At 42.4% G+C, this 22824-nt stretch overlaps 1 protein-coding gene across 1 annotated transcript in view; it reads left to right on the forward strand.

Annotated features, from left to right (window-relative positions):
- The first annotated feature begins 8537 nt into the window (after window positions 1-8537).
- Window positions 8538-22824, forward strand: part of GARS1 (glycyl-tRNA synthetase 1) — a 33088-nt gene continuing 18801 nt past the window's right edge. Inside the window, exons 1-4 of the mRNA XM_075214087.1 lie at window positions 8538-8770; window positions 16704-16805; window positions 18228-18330; window positions 20653-20794. Of these exons, the coding sequence (XP_075070188.1) occupies window positions 8585-8770; window positions 16704-16805; window positions 18228-18330; window positions 20653-20794 (533 nt within the window). The 5' untranslated portion in view covers window positions 8538-8584. The remainder of the gene's footprint in view (window positions 8771-16703; window positions 16806-18227; window positions 18331-20652; window positions 20795-22824) is intronic.

Here is a 22824-nt window from a genome sequence, read left to right on the forward strand (position 1 = left end):
CGTCCTTGTGTGTTTTGGTTTTGGTTTTGGATTTTTTTAAGGAAAAATCCTAAAATATGCTAAAATCACATATTTTGCCCTTTTTTGTTCCTACATTATTGTTAACCTCAATAACACTATTTTCAAGCCATTTGCAGTCAATTTTGACCACCTCATAGGTCCCAATATTATTTTCATACACTTTCGGACAAATACTGCAGCGTCCTGGCTGGATGGTAAGTGACAAAGCAATGACACAAACACACGGCAGTTCCTAGCACATCTAGGACACATTGGCACACAGCAGTGGCAGAAAAGAAAAATGGTGCAAGATGGAATTGTCCTTGGGCCCGTCCTCCCTCCCTCCCACCGTTATGTTGGATCTTAAAAAGGAATCCAAAAATCCCGAGATCCGACGACATCACAATGTTGTTTTGGCTCGTTTTTGATTCCGAGGGCGTGCGAAAATACCTAGCCAGATTGGCACGGTACTCAGATCCCCTAAGTTCGGGAGTGTTCGGTTCTCGAGGAACCGAGCCTGAGCATCTCTAATAATAATACTTTACTTATAGAAAACCTTTCTCCTAATAGGGCTCAAAGCCCTTTACAGTAGGTCAGGAGAGCTATAATTCGGAGTGTCATTTTGTTTTAAAAAAGTGGAGATATCACCTATTGTAACCAATCAGATTCTAGCTATCATTTATTTATTGTTCTACAAAATGACAGTTAGAATCTGATTGGTTGCTATAAACAATATCTCCACTTTTTCAAACCCGCATTTTAGTAAATATACCCCCAGGAGAGAGAAGGGAAGGGAATTAAGACAAAAAATGGAAACGTGGAAAACAAAGAGAAGATCGCGGAGAGAGAATAAGTCTGAGTACTAAGGCTTAAAGCAAAATGAGAGAATAACAGTAGTATAAAAGAGAAAAGAGAGACATTAGGATCAACACCGGAAGTGAAAGGGACTAACACGGAAAAGAGGGATAAGCAGACAGTTTGTGAAACACAGAGAAAACAGTGAGAGATAAAAGAGGATACTTAAATAAATAGCAGAAATATAGAAACGCTTGCAGAGATTAGTCATACACACCAAGGAATAGGTAGGGGTAGAAGTTAGCTGGATGAGAGAAGTGCCAAACATATATCCTTAAATTGAATTTTAAAACAAATACAGAGTGATAGGCAGAGAAAAGATTATACGTGATATACGTGAAAAGATTAAGGTTAAGCTGGGTACACCTCTGTAATCTTACTTCAGATGCAATATCTGTAACGATTTCACCAATAATTGAAAGCCCCAATGATTATTCAGATTCATGTGTACACACCTACACGATTTACTGTCAGATCTGTGATCTTCATCTGTCATAACCATCTGCTGAAAAGATGGTGACTCTGCACACTCTACAGATATCTGCCTACGCTGCTGGTGGTGAGTGCGTGCACACTGCCACATTTGCCCGGCATCGTTCCATCGTTGGCGATTTTTAGGAAGTTATAAAACCAAATCTACAGATACAATGTGTTTTGGTACGATAAAACATGATCGTAGGAGTGGACACACTAATGTAATATCTGACCAAATGGTTGTGAAGAGTGTGATCTGCACTATAATTGCATCAGTGTGTACCCAGCATTAGAGGGTATAACAGGAGGTATAGAAGTCAAGATATATAGAGAATCTTTGGCACCCGGGCCAGTAATCACAAAGGGTGTCATCACCAGCAGTGTCATCACCAGCGGTGTCATCACCCGCAGTGTCATCACCAGCGGTGTCATCACCAGCGGTATCATCACCAGCAGTGTCATCACCAGCAGTGTCATCACCAGCAGTGGCATCACCAGCGGTGTCATCACCCGCAGTGTCATCACCAGCAGTGTCATCACCAGCGGTGTCATCACCAGCAGTGTCATCACCAGCGGTGTCATCACCAGCATTGTCATCACCAGCGGTGTCATCACCAGCGGTGTCATCACCCGCAGTGTCATCACCAGCGGTGTCATCACCAGCAGTGTCATCACCAGCAGTGTCATCACCAGCAGTGTCATCACCAGCGGTGTCATCACCAGCAGTGTCATCACCAGCGGTGTCATCACCAGCAGTGTCATCACCAGCGGTGTCATCACCAGCATTGTCATCACCAGCGGTGTCATCACCAGCAGTGTCATCACCAGCAGTGTCATCACCAGCGGTGTCATCACCCGCAGTGTCATCACCAGCAGTGTCATCACCAGCATTGTCATCACCAGCGGTGTCATCACCAGCGGTATCATCACCAGCAGTGTCATCACCAGCGGTGTCATCACCAGCGGTGTCATCACCAGTAAGGTCATCACCAGCAGTGTCATCACCAGCGGTGTCATCACCAGCAGTGTCATCACCAGCAGTGTCATCACCAGCAGTGTCATCACCAGCAGTGTCAGCATCTACAAGGAAGGTTGCAGATCTCGAGACGGTCTGTGTTACGGATACCAGGCTACAGATCTGTGCTACCACACTTTAACTTACAGACAATGTTCACCCCAGATACAAACCACAGCAACCAAGTCCTGGCAAGAGGAATAATCACCAACAAATAGATAACTTTACTGAGAATAATACACTACTGGAGAAAGACAAAGTTGCAAACTAACTAAAGGTTATAACTACAAAAATGACTCAAAGAAAACTCCTAGATTTGTGTGTTAACACTAAATCCTGGACTACACTGCGCCTCGAGGTTCTACGCGGTGGAACATACTTGTTACTTAGGGAATTTTTGATTGTTTGTAAAGGTAAGAAATATGGTTAATAAAGATACACAAGATAGATATTTTTTAAAATAATTTATTATAGAAACAAATAACAGCTATCATTGTAATCAGGGCTGGATTAACCATAGGGCTAACTGGGCTACAGCCCAGGGGCCTATGGCATCCAGGGGGCCCTTGAAAGTGCTCAGCAGCAGTATTGATCGGCCGGTGGGTGGGGGCGCCCCCGGCGCGATCAGTGCTGCTGAGCACTTTCCCTGCAGTACTTCCCCAGCGCGCTGTATTCTCCTTACTGAGGAGATCTCGTGAGTCTCACTCTCACGAGATCTCCTCAGTAAAGAGTGTACAGCGGGCCGGGGAAGGAGGAGAAGGAGGTAAGTGCGGGGGGAGGGGGGGCGGCTCGGATCACTGGGGGGGGGGAGTGGGTGGCGGGGACAATATTTATAGCACATTAAAGTCTATTAAACTATAAAGATGAACTGCATAATTATACAGGACTAAAACAAATGCAAATTCTTAAGGTCTAACAGTGCAGAATATATATACATATATATGTATATATATATATATATATATATATATATCATCATCATCATCATTTATTTATATAGCGCCAGCAAATTAGCGCATAAGCTTGTCTGAAGAGGTGGGTTTTCAGAGAACACTTGAAGGTTTGAAGACTAGAGGAAAGTCTTACTGTGCGAGGGAGGGAATTCCACAAAGTGGGTGCAGCCCGAAAAAAGTCCTGTAACCGAGAAGATGTCATGAGAGTGGAGGAGAGACGCAGATCTTGTGCAGAACGGAGGTGTTGAGTTGGGAGATATTTTGAGACAAGTGAGGAGATGTATGTCGGTGCAATTTTGTTGATGGCCTTGTATGTTAGTAGAAGAATTTTATATTGGATTCGTTGAAATACAGGCAGCCAATGTAGAGACTGACAGAGTGGCTCAGCAGAGGAAGAACGTTTTGCAAGGAAATCCAATCTAGCCGCTGCGTGCAAAATAGATTGTAAGGGTTTGAGTCTGTTTTGGGGAAGACCAGTAAGGAGGGAATTGCAATAGTCGATGCGAGAGATGATGAGTGCATGAATTAATGTTTTTTCGGTGTCTTGTGTGAGTTATGTGCGGATTCTGGAAATGTTCTTTAGGTGTATGTAACATGATTTAGATATGGAGATCATGTTACATACCCCCCGCCCCCCCCCACGAGATGGAGTGTTAAGGGGTAGATTTATCAATCCTTCTGAAAAGAAAAAGTGGTGGTGTTGCTCGTAGCAACCAATCAGATACTCGCTATCATGTTCTATCCTGAACTAGACAAATGATAGCCAGAATCTGATTGGTGGCTACGGGCACTTTACGCAATTCTTCCCCACGCTGCAGATCAGACAGTGTGAGAGATGATGTTATTCTCTTGCCATGAATCACTTGACTTTTTGGCAAACCTTTTTTAAGACCTGGGGGTATATTTACTAAGCTGCGGGTTTGAAAAAGTGGGGATGTTGCCTATAGCAACCAATCAGATTTTAGCTTTCATTTCTTTAGTACCTTTTACAAAATGATAGCTAGAATCTGATTGGTTGCTATAGGCAACATCCCCACTTTTTCAAACCCGCAGCTTAGTAAATCTAGCCCCTGGTGCGTTCCTGACGGTAACCTCACCATATAAATAATCAAACAGCTTATCACTTACAATGCTTACATCCACATCTAAAAAAAATTCATTAGCTTGGCAGGATTGTCTATTGTGAACGGAATATCGGGCTCCTTTCATTCAATTCTGTTACCATGGAAATAAAACCTGAGTCTCAACCAGTTAGGATGAAATAAAAAATAATATTTACCACTGACATATCTCAGATATTGTCTAATATACTGGATGAACTTAGTTATTTAGCATAAAATTTGCACATCAGCCGTAAATAGATGAGCATGACTTGGGGTACATTTAGCAGCGATGCTGAACCCCTGGTTTTGTAGTTAAAAAAAAAAGATTTTACTGCGCTTGTTTGACCTAGGGTCTCGCTGGCGCCGTTGCCAGTTGCGTTGAACAGCGCAGGGGAGAGAAACAACCCTGTCGGAGAGGGATTCACAGATCCTTTTCCTGTGATGCTCTCCCCATAGGATTGATTGGCCATCTTCACATGACATGAGCCATTAGAATCAAGCTCCGAAAAGCTAAACTTTTTAGAGTTTGAGACATTTGTTCAGACCGCTGTCCTCAAGTATTTTGGGGACTGCTGGATTGTGTGGTACTTTACCTAATGCACGGTGGCTCAGTGGTTAGCACTTCTGCCTCACAACGCTGGGGTCATGAGTTCAATTCCCGACCATGGCCTTATCTGTGTGGAGTTTGTATGTTTTCCCCATGTTTGCGTGGGTTTCCTCCCACACTCCAAAAAACATACTAGTAGGTTAATTGGCTGCTATCAATATTGACCCTAGTCTCTCTGTCTGTGTGTATGTTAGGGAATTTAGACTGTATGCCACAATGGGGCAGGGACTGATGTAAGTGAGTTCTCTGCACAGCGCTGCGGAATCAGTAACGTTATATAAATAGATGATGATGATGATCTCTGCTATCTCCTACGTCAGACTATTCTTAAATTACCATTTTACTTTTTAATTCCTAAACCATGCGGAAATAGCCTTTTTCGCACAGTTTAAGACTTGAAAAGTAGGCCCCTTTAGCTGTAAGCTCCAAAGACGCAGGGATTGATGTGAATGACTACATGTACAGCACTGAGTAATGGGTGATGCCCTATAACTGATCATTAGTAAATAAATAATGTAGGACTTTAGAGTTTGCATCTGTTTTAGGCATGTACAATTATTCAGTTCACCAATGTTAATGCCGTGTGTATGGTGACTGGGTTGTGAAATAGCGGATAGATATATATGTTCTATGCGGGTTTAATTAAGTGACACCTCTGACAGCAGCAGCCACCGTGTAGTCATGTGATGCCCAACGGCCAATGAGGATTTAATAAAGAACTGAACCATGTGTAAGGAGCCTATTGATATTTCTGCATTGATCACCATCGGATATTGAATGCATCCTGCCACAGTAGAGCTCCAAGTTTAACATTCTTTTGTAATGTGTGTGCGCCTGTATGTAGCGTCACTCACCAGCAAGACATTGACACAATGTATCTACAAAAGATTTCTAACTTTTCAGAAAAAACAAAGTCATTATTTTATTCTGCACCAAATAATCCAACTAATACATTATCCAGACATTAATCTATGTCTAATATAAGACATTTCATTTACTATAATATGTTCACATACAGATATCTAGGTACAAATGCAGCTATGGTGGAATTTATCTTAGTTTTAGTTGAAATGTCTCCCTCTGGTGTCTGCATATGATAATTGCATAACATTACAAATTCCTCTTGTGCAAAGGAGCTGTTAACAATCACAAACATATATGTAAGGCTTCCCTGAACTTTTACCCGCATTTGAGATTGTGAGATATCTGATATTGCATTCACACTTGCAATAGGAAAAAAATCTGTAGGGAAGATCAGAATGTTATTTCCTGTATTAAAACATTTTTTAATTAGGTCTTGCGACTTTCAGTATATATACACTGTATGGACAAAACTATTTGGCCACACCTGTTAATTATTGAATTGAGGTCTTTCAATCAGACCCGTTGCCAGAGGTGTATAAAATCAAGCACCCAGCCATGCAGTCTCCATTTGCAAACATTTATGATACAAAATGAGTCGTTCTGAAGAGCTCAGTGACTTCCAGCGTGGCACTGTGATAGGATGCCACCTTTGCAATAAAACAGTATGTGAAATTTCATTCCTGATGGATATTCCACGGTCAACTGTAAGTGATATTATTAGAAAGTAGAAGCGTTTAGGAACAACAGCAACTCAGCCAGGAAGCGGAAGACCACGTAAAATCATAGAGCAGGGTGAATGACTGCTAAGGCGCATGGTGCACAAAAGTTGGCAACGCTCTGCTGATTCCATAGCTGAAGATTTCCGAACTTCCACTGGCATTAATATAAGCACAAAAACTTTGCGGTGGGAGCTTAATGGAATGAGATCTAATTGAAGGACTGTCCACCTTTTCTGCCTGCCCCAGGCATATAGACTATTATATGTAAGTTATGCTCTGTACTTTCATCCCATTTGTTTTTATAATTGTTTGCAATTTTTTACTTGTATGTCAAATCTTAATCTAACTGTTTTAGAAAGGGGATGAAAGTACAGAGCATAAAAGATGGACAGTTCTTCAATTACATTGATCCCCAAGAAGCTGACTGCTTGTCCCTTCAAAACACAAGTTTTTAAGCAAACTCAAATGGGACGGCATTCACCAGGGGCAGTGTGGATGCTAATGTGGGGACCGAAATGTCCATTGGGTGTCACCTAAGGCTTGTTCAAAACCATTCCTAAGTTTTGACCTGTCTTAGCTTTTCTCAGATATCTCCCAGAGACATAACTTCCCCTTCAATAAACCGGTTATAACTTCCCGCACATTTAAATACCAAATATGATGGGATTACAACAATATCCGATCTCATCCTGAAATACTATGGCTGTTCCCTGTATAGTTGGTATCTATGTTTTAAAACCCTTGTGTGGTTTTTGCCCCTCAGTACGGAGAAGCAAATGGATTTCCCAAAATATGAAAAATTAAGGTATTTCCTTTCAAGTTCATATTTCTATATACCTGCATAAAGAGCCTACATTTTTAACAGGAGTCTCCAAGATTCTCACCTAGGCATATGGCTCTCTAATTTAAATCTAGTGGTTAGTTTGTGTTTACAATATCTATTGGAAGGAAGTCAATTAGGAAGTGGAATACATGATCAAAGACAATGGATGTCTGTGATCTGAATATCTTAAGCTGGTGTCCTCACAAAGGGTTTGCCTAACTTAATTACCTCCTACTGGGCTAATTGTTTCCTTTTTAAAAACATTTGGTCACACATTTATCTGAGTTGAAAATTAGGTTCATTTATGTATCAATGCAATGTTTTATTTGGGCCCTGACATTCAATATTCTATTTCATCATATAAGATTTCTGCTCTCACCCTGACAGGGGTAAATATATCAAATAGCGATTTTTGCAAATTGTTGATAACTGTAACCTTGCATGGGAAATCTAAAGCGACAATCATTTTAAATGCAAGTTTTGCCTTTATTAGCCAATATTGTAAAATGATTTCCATGGACACTTTTCATCTTTTCAGGTGTCAGTGAGACATTATTCTGGGACCCCAAGTGTTGGCGTGATATTGCTCTGGGACCCCATGTTTCAGTGTGCCGATCTTCCTGGACCCCAAGTGTTCCCAAGAGAATGTATTCCATTACTAATGATCCCAAAAACAGATTCTGGGACAAGCACAGGTTTGTTCCTCTGGTTTAGTGAACCTCGCTGCAACACATTCCATATTATATTCATATTATGGAATATTTACTGAACTTGTTTCTGATATATTTTTTATAGCCATTTTAAATATTCCTTGTAATGGCCATAAAATACTGAATGAGAATTGTATGAAATGTATAGAATAATAATAATTGTATTATGGGAGACGGTCAATACTGAACAATAGGGACATTTTCAGGGACAAATATTTAAATTTACAGGGGCTGTCCCTGGAAACTATGGAGCAATCAATAAATCAGCCCCAAATGGTAATAAAGAGGCCCTGTACCTGGTATGAGGTTCTCATTGTACTGAACATCTGGCAGACTGCCCTCAACAAAGATGGCGGTGGCCGCGCTTCCTGGACGTAAAGCAGGATGGTGCCGGCTGCTGCAATGGCGTCACTTTCTGGCAGCCGGTGCAGCAGAGATTTCATCATGCAGTGAGGTGTGTGATGCTCGTGCTGAGGTCCCTCCCCACCCTGCTGCGACATCTGCCCGTCTCCCTCAGCCCGCACACCCGGCACACCCGAGCTACAGCCCGGACACACACAGGACATCACCCGCTACCGGTGACCCGCAGCATGGAGGGCGGTGTGGAGGAGCAGCTGGCTCCCCTGAGGCTGGCGGTCAGACAGCAGGTGAGAGGCTGGGACATGTGGGGTGTGATGTCACCCGGGGTATGAGGGTGCACTTTATGGGGGGGATGATGAGACCTGGGTTATCTGAGGGTGCACTTTATGGGGGGGATGATGTCACCTGGGTTATCTGAGGGTGCACTTTATGGGGGGGATGATGAGACCTGGGTTATCTGAGGGTGCACTTTATGGGGGGGGGGATGATGAGACCTGGGTTATCTGAGGGTGCACTTTATGGGGGGGATGATGAGACCTGGGTTATCTGAGGGTGCACTTTATGGGGGGGGGATGATGAGACCTGGGTTATCTGAGGGTGCACTTTATGGGGGGGATGATGAGACCTGGGTTATCTGAGGGTGCACTTTATGGGGGGGGGGGATGATGAGACCTGGGTTATCTGAGGGTGCACTTTATGGGGGGGGGATGATGTCACCTGGGTTATCTGAGGGTGCACTTTGTGTGGGGTGATGTCACCTGGGTTATCTGAGGGTGCACTTTATGGGGGGAATGATGAGACCTGGGTTATCTGTGGGTGCACTTTATGGGGGGGATGATAAGACCTGGGTTATCTGAGGGTGCACTTTGTGGGGGGGGTGATGTCACCTGGGTTATCTGAGGGTGCACTTTATGGGGGGGATGATGAGACCTGGGTTATCTGAGGGTGCACTTTATGGGGGGGGGTGATGTCACCTGGGTTATCTGAGGGTGCACTTTGAGGGTTGATGACTCCTGAGTTACCTAGGGGTACACATTCAATACACTTGGTTACCTGAGGGTGTACATTATAGGCCAGTGGATTCAAAACTTTTTCAGTTCAAGGCACCCTTAGGGTCTCCAAAAATTTTTCAAGGCACCGCTAAGCCAAAATAATTACCAAGTAGTCCCCAGCATTGCTTACCGCTGGCCCTGGCCGAAGCACCCCTGTGAGATCTCCAAGGCACCCCAGGGAGCCCAGGCGCACAGTTTGGGAACCACTGTATATAGGCGGTTGACACCAGAGTTATCTGAGGGCATTTTATGGGTGGGAACTGACACCCGAAACTGAGCTGTCGTCATTACATTATAGAGACCTGGGACTGGATTGTTGTTGGGCTCCCAGGCACTCGGAAGGGGCTCACCTTATAGGAGGAGCGGATTCTTGGAAAGGCCGCTGTCAGACCAGTCATAGCTGATGTCTTTGGCTGCTCACCTGTGGAGTTCAGCCCTAACGATATCAAATATTAAGTTTATTAATCTATTGGGCAATATAAGTGCTGATATTTTTAGTTGGTCTCTGTGATCGTCAGTTAATTTAATCTTTTAATATGATGGCATCAAACCGTGCGTCCTATATATTGTATACGTAAGTGTGAGATGAGGTGCTTTGGCGTGAGTCACTGCTATGAAGAAATATTAAATATGAAACCACTGATTTATCCTGTGTGGGATGATTTTATTTTTGGGGGTTGGGGTCTCGGGAAGGTTGTTAATCTGAGGTTCCAGAAATGAAGACTTGGTCGGCTGCTGATGAGTTTCGTTGTCCTGAAAATATCGCACTCTGAGTCTTATGTAGAACTAATCTGCCTAAAATAATAAAACTCCCTTACAAACAGATAATTTGATACTATAGTTCTAAAATATTAAAGGGCGGCTCTGAGGAATTAATGAAGATTCCCAGTTAAATAATGTTTGTTTTCAAAGACTTCTCTTGCTATGTTATGAATACACCATGGTAATCCTTCGTGATGTGGACCAGTCACAGCCGCCATAGGCATGAATTGTATCCATGGATCTGTACCCCACTATTTATTTTTGGACGCATATTAGTTTTTCTTTTGTTTTTTTTTCTTAGAGCAGGTTGTAAGATGAGTTAGGCATTGTGACAGCACGATACAGCAGCTCACACCACACAGCAACTATTACTGTGTGTTATGATAATATACCAGTAACGTTCACAGATAGATGCTCCCAGTTAGGCTGCTGTTTATCCTATGAGGAAGACTAAGTGCACAGCCAGGGAATCACTTGGAAATTTCCATATTTCACAGTTGTAGGTCTGATCTGCTGAGAAAACTGGCTATTGTTTCCTGCCACAAAATATATTTTAAATTATTACTCTTAACCTTGCACCTCTGCTGGTTCAGAAAGTTCCCTTGGTGGACGTTTTCTGGCTTTTAGTGCATCAGTCACCTGCACATAGCGGAGGAAGCTATTTTATGGGCTAAACATATACTTAGGCTGTCAATTCATTGGGAAACATTGACCTTGGCCCCCCCAGACCTCAGTGATATCGGTAGCTCCTAGTGATTTGATGACTATTGATTCGGCCTGCTAGATGGCATTCGTGCAGTCTGATGAGTTGCTGGAGTGGGCTCAATATGATCTTGGAGCCTGGTCAACATCTGGTTGGGATCAATCAGATATTGATCAGGAGTGGCATTAAATAGCATCTGACATTGCGCGGGGTTACTGCACCACGGTGCTAATAGGTGCCCTGTAGGATCCATCTATTTGGGTTGAACTCCCTACATCTGTCCAATATGGCTGCTCGCTTGTGGCGAAGTCTATACAAGTCGCCCAATATATCGGTATTTATAGACCGTGTGAATTCACTGTGATCATTTTGGGATATTGGCTTTAGAAGAGGAACAAAGGGCAAGATATTCTGGTCATAAGTTCTGTGTGTAAGCCATTGCAGCTATAGACCATGGGCAGCACGGTGGCTCAGTAGTTAGCACTTCTGCCTCACAGCACTGGGGTCATGAGTTCAATTCCCAAACATGGCCTTATCTGTGTGGAGTTTGTATGTTCTCCCCGTGTTTGCGTGGGTTTACTCCCACACTCCAAAAACATACTGGTAAGTTAATTGGCTGCTACAAAATTGACCCTAGTCAGCGTGTGTGTGTGTTAGGGAATTTAGACTGTAGGCTCCAATGGGACAGGGACTGATGTGAATGAGTTCTCTGTACAGCGCTACGGAATTAGTGGCGCTATATAAATAAATGGTTATGATGATGTATTGGTCACTAGTAGTATAATATCATCACTATAAACATTAAAAGTCCTTCCCATTTGGTTAGAATTAAGCACTCACTGTCCAAACTTTCATGTGTAAGCAGGAGGATACAACTGATTGTCCTGGTGAAAATAAGCTTTAGCTGTGCCTCTGATTGCATGGAATTGCCAAGCAGCACAATTACATAGGTGTTTCACAGATGTAAACCGAGATTGGAGAAGAGTCATCAGCCAGAAAGCCACCTCCTTACTGTGTATATTTCCCTTGTACAGTGTTGCATAGTATAATAGTGCTTTACAATTAACAATAGGCCTAGCAGATCATTAAATACTGGGTCAGACTGGGCTACGTTAAAACCCTTCCCAGCTCCATGAATTTCGCTTCCTCTATGGAGGGTCAGTTCTGCAAACACAGGCGGGTGACCTTTGTCTTTCGGGTTAAGATAGGGCAGACTGCGGAAGTCTTGCAGAAGAATTAATACATTGTATCCCTCTAGCACATTATTCAAGAATGATTTGCTAATTATTTCATTTAATGCATGTCTAAACTGAATTTTCCACTTCCATCTGCCATTTAGTCCTTTATCAATTCTAATCTGGAAGCAATAGTAAGAGTATATTGAATTTCTAAAAAAAAAAAATTTACTTTTTTTTATTTTTTTAAATCTTCTAAGGCTTGTTTGTGTCCCCTAAGTTACCATAGACTTAACTTTTAATTCATAGATGCATTTAAAAGTTCAAATTTTTTCAACTGAGCCACACATAAAAATTTAAATAATCCAGTATGTCTCTGTGTAAATTAATGGAAATATTAAGTGTGTAAAGAAATTATGAGTCCTTACTCAAGAGGAGATAGAAACACTTCAGCAAATTTTGTAGATTGCTGCATGTTGGTCTGTTCGTGTCAATCAATTATTGAAATGTGCAATTCCCTCCTATAGACATAATCAATAATCATGTGACATCCCGCCGACGCTGCGCTCAAACCTACAACAGCGGACGCAGTCTGTAGCTCGGATTTATCCTGTGTACAATTCAGACTCCTGAAAGTTATTAAGCTCTAAATATTGTCCAAGTATTAATGATAGAATTTATATTTTTAGAGCTTTTCCTTTTGCTAGTTTCCTGTGAATTATTAGGCTGCGTTCTGCTGAATATTGGTCCAACCTACAAAATGACTCTCCGCCTGGGCTCAGGCAATGGGTGCAATTTAAAATATAAACCGGTTATGTAAATTTGCAAATGTTTCAGCAACTTTAAATTGATAAATTGTAAAATAATAAGGAAGGCGTGGTCCCCCTCTCTGATTGATGTGGGTGGTGGAAGCTGTATGAACATTCATTTGCTTTCTTCCTTGAAAATATCAATGGCCAGTGAAAAATAAGTTGAAAAAGCATTGAAAGATCTGCTGCCTTTATACTGCACCGTGCCTTCTCCCCCTCCCAGGAATTTAGGATGATGTACCCCCCCCCCCCCTCTGTCTCCTCCCTCTGCCACGTTAACCTAAACCTTCACTGTAGACTAGAGGAGAGAGATGATGACATGTTGGGGTAATATGAGATCCTGCAGAGTCTCCATGTGTCCAATGCTCCAGTATACAAATAATTGGAGCGAGCTGAATGCAGTACGGGGAGAGCTGCGTCTCCAATCTATTGAATGACTGAGGGAAGTTGGGTACTCGGATCTGCTTCATTAAGTTAGTGCAGACAAATAAACTATCTTATATGGTATCATGGCTGGACAAGAGCCAGGTAGCTAACGGTGAATGGTAGAACCTAAGCTTGTGTAATCATTTGTACGGATGCCACAAAATATACGTATTCTCTGGCTGCTAGAAGGGGCTGACGGCTCTTGAATTCAACAGTGTTTTGTCCACTCCTATATTATGTGCACAGGATAGGATTTGATGTAATAAATGATATACAATTTATAAAGGTCGGTATCTCCCTCCGCATTGTGCAGAAGATGTAAAATGTGTCTAACAGGGCTTAATAGCAAAAATATAATTTCCACAACGCAGAGTTCAGGGTACCGAATAAACCCTGCTCCGAAGAGCTTACAGTCTAAAGGGCCGGATTATGTAATACATGTGCACAGTATTATACAGTAGATTACTAATACACTTGGATAATGTAATTTGATAAAATCAAATAAATCTGGAATATCTTCATTAAGGGGACTATGGCCCAGGATAAGGTTTTGTTTAACCTAGAATTCTGTTCCCTGATTGGTTAAGTCATAAGGTCCAAGTAAAAGAGTTATTATTACCATTTATTTATATAGCGCCACTAATTCCGCAGCCCTGTACCGAGAACTCGCATCAGTCCCTGCCCCATTGGGGCTTACAGTCTAAATTCCCTAAAATACACACACAGACAGAGAGAGACTAGGGTCAATTTGTTAGCAGCCAAATAACCTACCAGTATGTTTTTGAAGTGTGGGAGGAAACCGGAGCACCCGGAGGAAACGCACACAAACATGGGGAGAACATACAAACTCCACACAGATAAGGCCATGGTCGGGAATTGAACTCATGATCCCAGTGCTGTGAGGCAGAAGTGCTAACAACTGAGCCCCCGTGGAATGTATTGCCCAGAAAATCTGTATTGATGACAACAAAGAATGCCTGGACAGTGTTAACATTATCCAGTTTCTGACATTAACCATAGTTATCAGAGATGTCGGCTTGACCGATTTCATCTGTGAGATCAGTTTCTGCTCCTGAATTTAGCACTGGCTGCTGTCTGGATTAGTCTGGGCTCAACACATCTTTTTCTATTTATTTTAATTTCTTGCTGAAACACTTAAACAATGGAGCAAAAATCTTTTTACAGAGACTTAAATTAAAAGTTACATTTTATGTGATGTTTCCTTTGTACATCCTAACGCAATGACAGTTTTCTTAAAACCAACGTATCTTAGCAGAGAATTCTCTGCTAGATTAAGCAGGTCAGGTCGATATCTCCTGTATGTGTATAAGTATATTTATAATGTTTGTGTATAGAACATTTGTTTTGGAAACATAAGGGAACAGTGTGAGGTCTGTTAGGAATCTATACATAGTTTGGTTGAGCAACTTATGAGTATATATATATATATATATATATATATATAATTTTGGGGATATTTAGCATCGGGGTTACCTAGAGACCTGAGCCCATAAGGCTTATACGTGTGTGTGTAGTACTAGTGATTTTGATGACTGTATACCCAGCCGGTGACCTTGTCTGACAAGAGACTATTCTAATGTCACCACTTGTGTTATTAGCATTGCGGCTGCGTTTTTGGAACACTTCGTTTTCAGTGTTCAGCATTTACAGTGGGTAAACGCCTACAGCAAACGCATGTCTAAAGCACTTCTGTTTGACTTGCATTTTCGCTAGCGGTTTTTAAATGCAGAAAAACGGAAGCAGGTACGAGATCTTTATGTGACTTCTGTCCTCAGTACGTACATGAAATAACTGAAAGTGCAAGTAATTACCAGGACGAACTGCGCTCTCATAAACAGCTTTATCCGGCATCCTTAAAGATAATATTGTGTTGTATTGAGTAAGAAGCAGTTCGTTTGTTAAGCTACGCAAATTTGCAAAGTTTAAAACATTGTTACTTGTTTTTAAATATGTCTTATGATGACTGCAGCGTAATCAGCTGTATTTACTCAGGTAATAAGCCCCAACGTGTATGTGGTATATTAGCGGTTATGAAAAATGTCCCGTAGTGGGTTTTGACTGATTAGGGTGACCCTGGGCCCTACACACCGTTTTGGTAGCTGAAACAATTTTCCCGTGAATGCAGCCTATTAATTCACTTGTCACTGTACGCCGTAGTGATGTCGGAGATTCCTAGCGAATAGATAGGCTGCGTTCACGGGAATATTGATGCCGCTGCCTACACTGTGTGTAGTAGTTCTTGTTTGGCTGGGCACACAAGCTCGTTTCCGGATCTTGTTGGGGGTGGTTCATCTTTCATTGAAAATCTTTTATCCTGATTATTACAGTTGATGTGACTCAGGGCTCCTTCCAGCGTCCTCACGCTTTGGTTGAGTCTCTATCTCTGTAATAACATCGGATTAAATCCTGAAAGTGCTGGATTTAGGCATTAGCAGCTATACAAGCAGACCCACAGGCTGAGTGTGTTCGCTGCTCGTAAAGGAAGCCTGAAATGACACATCAGCGGGCGTTACACTCCTTTCAGGTTAATAAGTCAAGGTTATGTCAGGTCGATTTAAACCTCTCGCTCCTACAAACCTCCTGAGCAGTTCTCTAGACCCACAAGCTTTCCTGACTTCTAATGTTTCCCATCGCTCACATAATCCTGCACTGGAGTCTGGCTTATTGTCCTGGCTATATAAAAGTTAATGGAATGGTAAAAAGAAACATTATTTATTTAGTTAAGTCTTGTGTTCAGCAAGAGATCTAAATACACAACTAAAGATCTCAAGTAAGATATAGTTTGGAACAACAAAAACTTTATCAAACGTGGAACCTGACCAGCAGGCGTCACATTGTCTATGTATTCGGTGTGGCTAAACCTCACATTTATAGAGTACATCTTCTTTTTAAAGTAACGCTATACTGTAAAGTCTGGACAACCTGCGACTCTCCAGGTGTTGTGAAACTACAAGTCCCAGCATGCTCTGTGAGACGACAGCAGGCAGAGTATGCTGGGACTTGTAGTTTCACAACAGCTGTAGAGCCACAGGTTGGGTGGGCTTGTTATACCATCTCTTGGTCTGGAAAATAGACAATGGTGTACAAGGGTAATTTTGATTGAGAGAAGTGATTGGGGGAAGGCTGGTGAAGAAAACTCGGAACTAGAGGGTCCCTATTGGTACAAGATGTTGTTACAAATGTGTAATCCCAAATATTGTGTTGTCCTTTGTTTGACGTGTTTGATACAGTACTGGGGGAAAAACTAAATGTGTCTCTCTCTCCGTTTTCAGGGCGACCTCATCCGCAAGTTAAAAGAAGAGAAGGCTCCTCAGGTGGATGTGGACAGGGCGGTGGCCGAGCTGAAGGCCAGAAAACGAATCTTGGAAGCAAAGGTAGAAACCATATAATCCTAAACGTTCTCCAGGAGGTGACTGTCTGCTGTTCTCACCAGCAGCATAACCGTACATTACTAATGGTCCTGGGTAGAAACTTACTGAGCGAGAGCCTGGTCAGTGATAACCGTACATTACTAATAGTCCTGCGTAGAAACCTGCTGAGCGAGAGCTTCGTCAGTGTTGACCCTGAGAGACACCGAGCTTATGGTCAGTTGCATAATAGCCGCTTATCCTGTCGAGTTTCTAAGTATTAATGCAAAATCTCCCTCCCAAGTCCACATTTCCACGTATAACGACGCGTTTTATTTATTTAGTTATGGCCGCAGTCAGGTTCCTCTGGATGTCTCTCTCCAGGGATCCTGCACATGATTTGGGTGTTCTGCCTTCTTCACATCTACCAAATTAAAATGCCCAATTATTTTATAGTATGTCCCACGATTAATTTCTTGAGTTAGCAACAAACTCCCCACACTCTGCAGTTGGGCCATGTATGTTGTAGATCATACATGGCCCGTCATACATGATCGTCTCCTCCATCCTTGGTGTATATTCTGGATGTACATATAGATAGTTTTCATCCCTTTCCTATCTCAGGACATTACATCTAATTATATCACCATTCGTCCCTACCCAAGAGGGCAATTTCTGGTTGCTTCAAGTCAGTCTCCTGCAGATGGTCAGGATCTGTCTTGAGCAGATCCAGCTAGATGTCCATCTACTGATTGGGCAGCATGGTGGCTCAGTGGTTAGCACTTCTGCCTCACAGCACTGGGGTCATGAGTTGAATTCCCGACCATGGCCTTATCTGTGAGGAGTTTGTATGTTCTCCCCGTGTTTGCGTGGGTTTCCTCCGGGTGCTCCGGTTTCTTCCCACACTCCAATGAGTGTGTGTGTGTGTGTGTGTGTGTGTGTGTGTATCTGTGTGTCTCTGATCTGTCCTACATTAAATGATGTTTCTCTTTTTATTACCCGATTAATGTAAAGTTGTCCCTTAGTACTAAAACTGACCATACAAGACCTTTCATTTCATCCTGCTTTCAGTTGTAAACTCTTACCCAGCAGCCCGATATGACTGCCCTTCTGTAGACAGAGGATTGGGACTCTCAGAGCAGCAATTGATTGTTTTGGAAATGAAACTTGAGTTTAAATCTTGCAGCCGTGCTCGGATTTGACGTGATCTGTGTTTCACCTTCTGCAGGAAGCCACAGTTGCAAACAAAAGCCATTTATTTTATTTTCTCGGTGCTGTGTAGGAGGCAGGAAACGGGGTATGTGACAGAGTTCACACTTCTCTAAAACCCACTGAGCTGGCAATTTATCCCCCCCTTCCTTTACCCACATGACATCCTAAACCACTGTACATCCTTCTGTGGGCAACACAATCACTGATGTATCTGAATTGTTCTTTGGTGTTCTGTAGGAGTTATCTCTCCAACCTAAGGATGACGTTGTGGACAGAGTGAAGATGGAAGACACGCTAAAGAGACGATTCTTTTACGACCAGGCTTTTGCTATATATGGAGGTATTACTATTGAGCTGACTTTAGAAACCTGAATAATGGTTTAATTGCATTGAAGATTTTTAAAAGTAACGATCCCCCGTTCTTTACGAATGCCCTCCCCCCAGTAGCAGTCAGGCTGTGGTCAGTTACCCTCATATCACTAGTGCCAGCATAGACCAACAGAGAGAGACTGAATAGAACATACAAAACAGTTGGATGGAGGTCAGTCTGAGCGACTGCATAAACGAAGTTGACTTCTTTGGATAGTGACGCGTTTCGCTGAGAACATTCTTTTTCAGCTCTCGTTTTGTTCCTTAGCGTGTTCCCATTGACTTTTACACAGAAACAGGGTTAACATATGTTCATAAATCTATAAATAATCTACACACACATATTTGTATTCGTGTCTAATTTCTTTAAAATATAATTTGGACTGCTCTCTATTAGCAAGAACGTTTAATAGGGGTGTAATAGTTCCTAAAAAGGTAAAATCATAAAGCGCCACAAATGAAACCTAAACCAGGGGTACAAGTGGAATTTAGGGTGTGTTGGCATTTTCAAGATTAAATGTATTCAAATAGTTCTAAAAGATTTACCTAGATGTCACAAAGTTAATTCATTGATACTTAACAGTAAAGTTCTGCTCTTGTATGCGGATCCTGTTATCCCAGGAAGGGAGGACAAGGATCTGAAAAACTTTTTAAACAACCAGAAAACCCTTACTCTAAAACATTCCCGATGGTAGATCCCATACCTGTACCTTTTGTCCTAGAAAATAGAAGCATTCTATAAGAATAATAGTTGGCCATCTGGTAAGTGCCCTCAGCAAATGTGTTGGGATAGATGAGCACTTAGAAATAGGATTTCAATCTCTAAAAACTTTCTAAGACTTCTCTCTCAGACTTCAGTTCATAGTGGTATTTAATCAGAGAGGGATCAGGTGATCGATGAGTAAAACATATTTTGTTCAGCGTGATATTGTTTTTCCTTTTGTAGAATTTGACACCGGGAACCCCAGTGTGTGATCCGTCTATAATTACATTTTTTTCTTTTTTTTAAATCTGTGATTACTGGGAGGTTTGTGAAACTTAATTTAAATGCAAAAGTCTCTTAGGATTATAAGTGTAGTCAATGGTGACGTTCCCAAGTGATTTTCTTCCCCACCTCCGTTGCATAGAAAGTGTTGATGCTGCAAATACTCATTACTGTCTAGTGGTCTGTAGGGAAGTAATGTTATTGTTATTATCTCCCGTCATCACCTGAGGATAAAACTCTGGGTAACTGGTCCATGGGCAGAGGTAACGTGTCCGTCTATGACGTTTCAATGAAAAAAATGTTTCATGTGCAGTAGAATAGGACTTGAATTGTTTCCTAGTATGACAAACCGAACCCAATGTGTATGATATATACTTGCAGATTAGACTATTTCCTCCTTCCCCTCTGCTTCCTGAAATAGTCACAATTGGCTTCTGAATCAGAGCTCTTGCTGTAGGCTAGGTGTACAGAAACTGTTGGGAGGAGGTGGGGGAAGACCATCAGGATCTGTCATTGTCTTTTGCATTGGAATGAAGTACAGGAGGAAAAACAAACTATTTTAAACTCTTTACTACTGAGATGTAAGGTGTTGGCTGTGGGACGTTGCTGAGCAGCATTATCATCATCATCATCATTTATTTATATAGCGCCACTAATTCCGCAGCGCTGTACAGAGAACTCATTCACATCAGTCCCTGCCCCATTGGAGCTTACAGTCTAAATTCCCTAATATAGACACACACACACATAGACATATACATATACATACAGACAGAGAGGTAGAGACTAGGGTCAATTTTTGATAGCAGCCAATTAACCTACCAGTATGTTTTTGGAGTGTGGGAGGAAACCGGAGCACCCGGAGGAAACCCACGCAAACACAGGGAGAACATACAAACTCCACACAGATAAGGCCATGGTCGGGAATTGAACTCATGACCCCAGTGCTGTGAAGCACAAGTGCTAACCACTAGGCCACTGTGCTGCCCAAAGCAGCAGAGATCACCAATGATCTTGGCTACAGGGGACTATGCTGAATGCTACAGTTGGTGAAGGGTAATAAGGTTTTTAAAAGACGTATTAACCAGGTGTTTTGTATGTAGTTTTCAAATTATCATCATTTATTTATATAGCGCCAGCAAATTCCATAGCGCTTTACAATTGGGATAATGTTTAGAATCAGTTGTATCTGTTAGATTAAGGCTGTGTATTTACAGACATCGGAGCATATATTAATGTAGGCTTATACTGCTTTTTACATACAGTTTCTATATGATACTTATGTTTTCCAATAATGATTGTTTGCAGGGGTCAGTGGACTGTACGACTTTGGGCCAGTCGGATGTGCGTTGAAGAATAATATTATCCAGACATGGAGACAGCACTTTATACAGGAGGAGCAGATTCTGGAGATTGACTGCACCATGCTGACCCCGGAACCTGTTCTGAAGTAATTCTCCTCTGACTTTCAGCTAAAGAGAACAGATTGTTACCAAGCTGTCTTAAAAGCTACATTTATATCTATATAAAACAGAATTCTAAAGGCATAATGTACAATTATTCCCATACACCTTGGGTATATACTAGCAAGTGTTACTCGTAGCTCTTTCTTCTCTGGCATTTGTTTTCTTTTCTTTCGTTATCCACTAAATATTAGTGGCTATTTATTTTCCTTGGATACTGAACCTTGGTTACATGCACAATAGTTTCCAGCAACAGAATAATTGCATCTGGCTCCAAAAATACATAGAATATTAAGAATAAAAATAAGGCTGTTTGAAAAAAGCAAGTCTAGAAAGTGCTATCGGTCACTATCCCCGTGACTCCTCTGTCTCTACTCCCTTTGCTGTGGGAATGTACCACTTGAGACCATACTTAGAATGATCAGAAATTACTTTATTAAAAGCAAAGTACAGATGAATTCATCATGGAGCAATCTGTCACAGAGACCCCACCCGGTTGTAAGATGGCTCAGACCCAAGCCTGCAGTGCAGGTGTTATATACCGATACAAAGAATTACTGACCTTCATTGTACCTTCTTAAGCTTTAGCCCAGCGGTTCCCAAAGTGTGCGCCGCGGCGCTGTCACAGGCGTGTCGAAACCAGCCAGAGAAAAAAAACAAAAAAACAACAACTTGCCAATCCGCGCGGTGCCGGGACCCAGCATTCTCCTCTCTCCCGCAGAGCTCCCAACATTCAAGGACAAGCTGCGAGAGAGAGGAGGATACTGAGTCGGAATGGTAAGTATTTTTTTGTTTTTTTTTCCCCTCTGGCTGGCCGTCACAGAGGGGGCGGCGTGTGTGGGTGCAGAGGGGGCGGCGTGTGTGGGTGCAGAGGGGGCGGCGTGTGTGGGTGCAGAGGGGGCGGCGTGTGTGGGTGCAGAGGGGGCGGCGTGTGTGGGTGCAGAGGGGGCGGCGTGTGTGGGTGCAGAGGGGGCGGCGTGTGTGGGTGCAGAGGGGGCGGCGTGTGTGGGTGCAGAGGGGGCGGCGTGTGTGGGTGCAGAGGGGGCGGCGTGTGTGGGTGCAGAGGGGGCGGCGTGTGTGGGTGCAGAGGGGGCGCCGTGTGTGGAGATGGAGGGCACAGAGTGAGTTAGCTGTTAATTATTCTTTGACAGAAACATAATTGAAAAAAATATATAAAAAATATTATTTTCTCTTGGATTTATGTCTATTATTGTTGCGTACAACTAAATAAGTATTTCTGTCCTGACCTAAATACTTATTACGTTTTTTTTGACCCAACTGCTTATAAAACAGGACTGCTCAGTAATTATTTTGGAGGGGTGCCTTGAAAACATTATGGAGACTCTAAGGGTGCCGCGAACTGCAAAAGTTTGGGAACCACTGTTTAGCCTATAATATAAAAATAAAGACGTGCAGCACATTATAAAACTAACTTGCAAAGCAACAGTGTCATAAAACAGAGATAATACTTCACCATCATCAACACAATCATTTCCTCATTCTAAGCCTTGAGGCCCTCACTGCTTTTCTCCACCTTTAATCTCTCTTGCAGCTCTATTGCTTTCATTTTCCAATTATCTTTAGAACGCGCCCTTTTCTTACCCAAGTAACAACCAAAATACGTCTTCATTCTTCATCTCCTGCTTCGACTACTGCAACCACCTCCTTTTTGGTGTTCAACAGCACCTAATACATCTCAAACTGCATCTCTAAACACCCTCCCTCATTCCCTCTTAGATTTACCTCTGACCTGCGTCTCATCGCTCACTCCTGCCTACAGGACTACTTTACTGTTTTCATATCTTGAAATAAAAACCCATCTCTTTATTAGAGCTTACCCTACTCTCACCTATACTACTCACTAATACACCCTCACACCTACCCTACTCTCACCTATACTACTCACTAATACACCCTCACACCTACCCTACTCTCACCTATACTACTCACTAATACACCCTCACACCTACCGTACTCCCACCTGTACTACTCACTAATACACCCTCACACCTACCCT

The sequence above is a fragment of the Mixophyes fleayi genome, chromosome 5 (genome assembly GCF_038048845.1).
Source record: "Mixophyes fleayi isolate aMixFle1 chromosome 5, aMixFle1.hap1, whole genome shotgun sequence".
In the NCBI taxonomy this organism is placed as follows: domain Eukaryota; kingdom Metazoa; phylum Chordata; class Amphibia; order Anura; family Limnodynastidae; genus Mixophyes; species Mixophyes fleayi.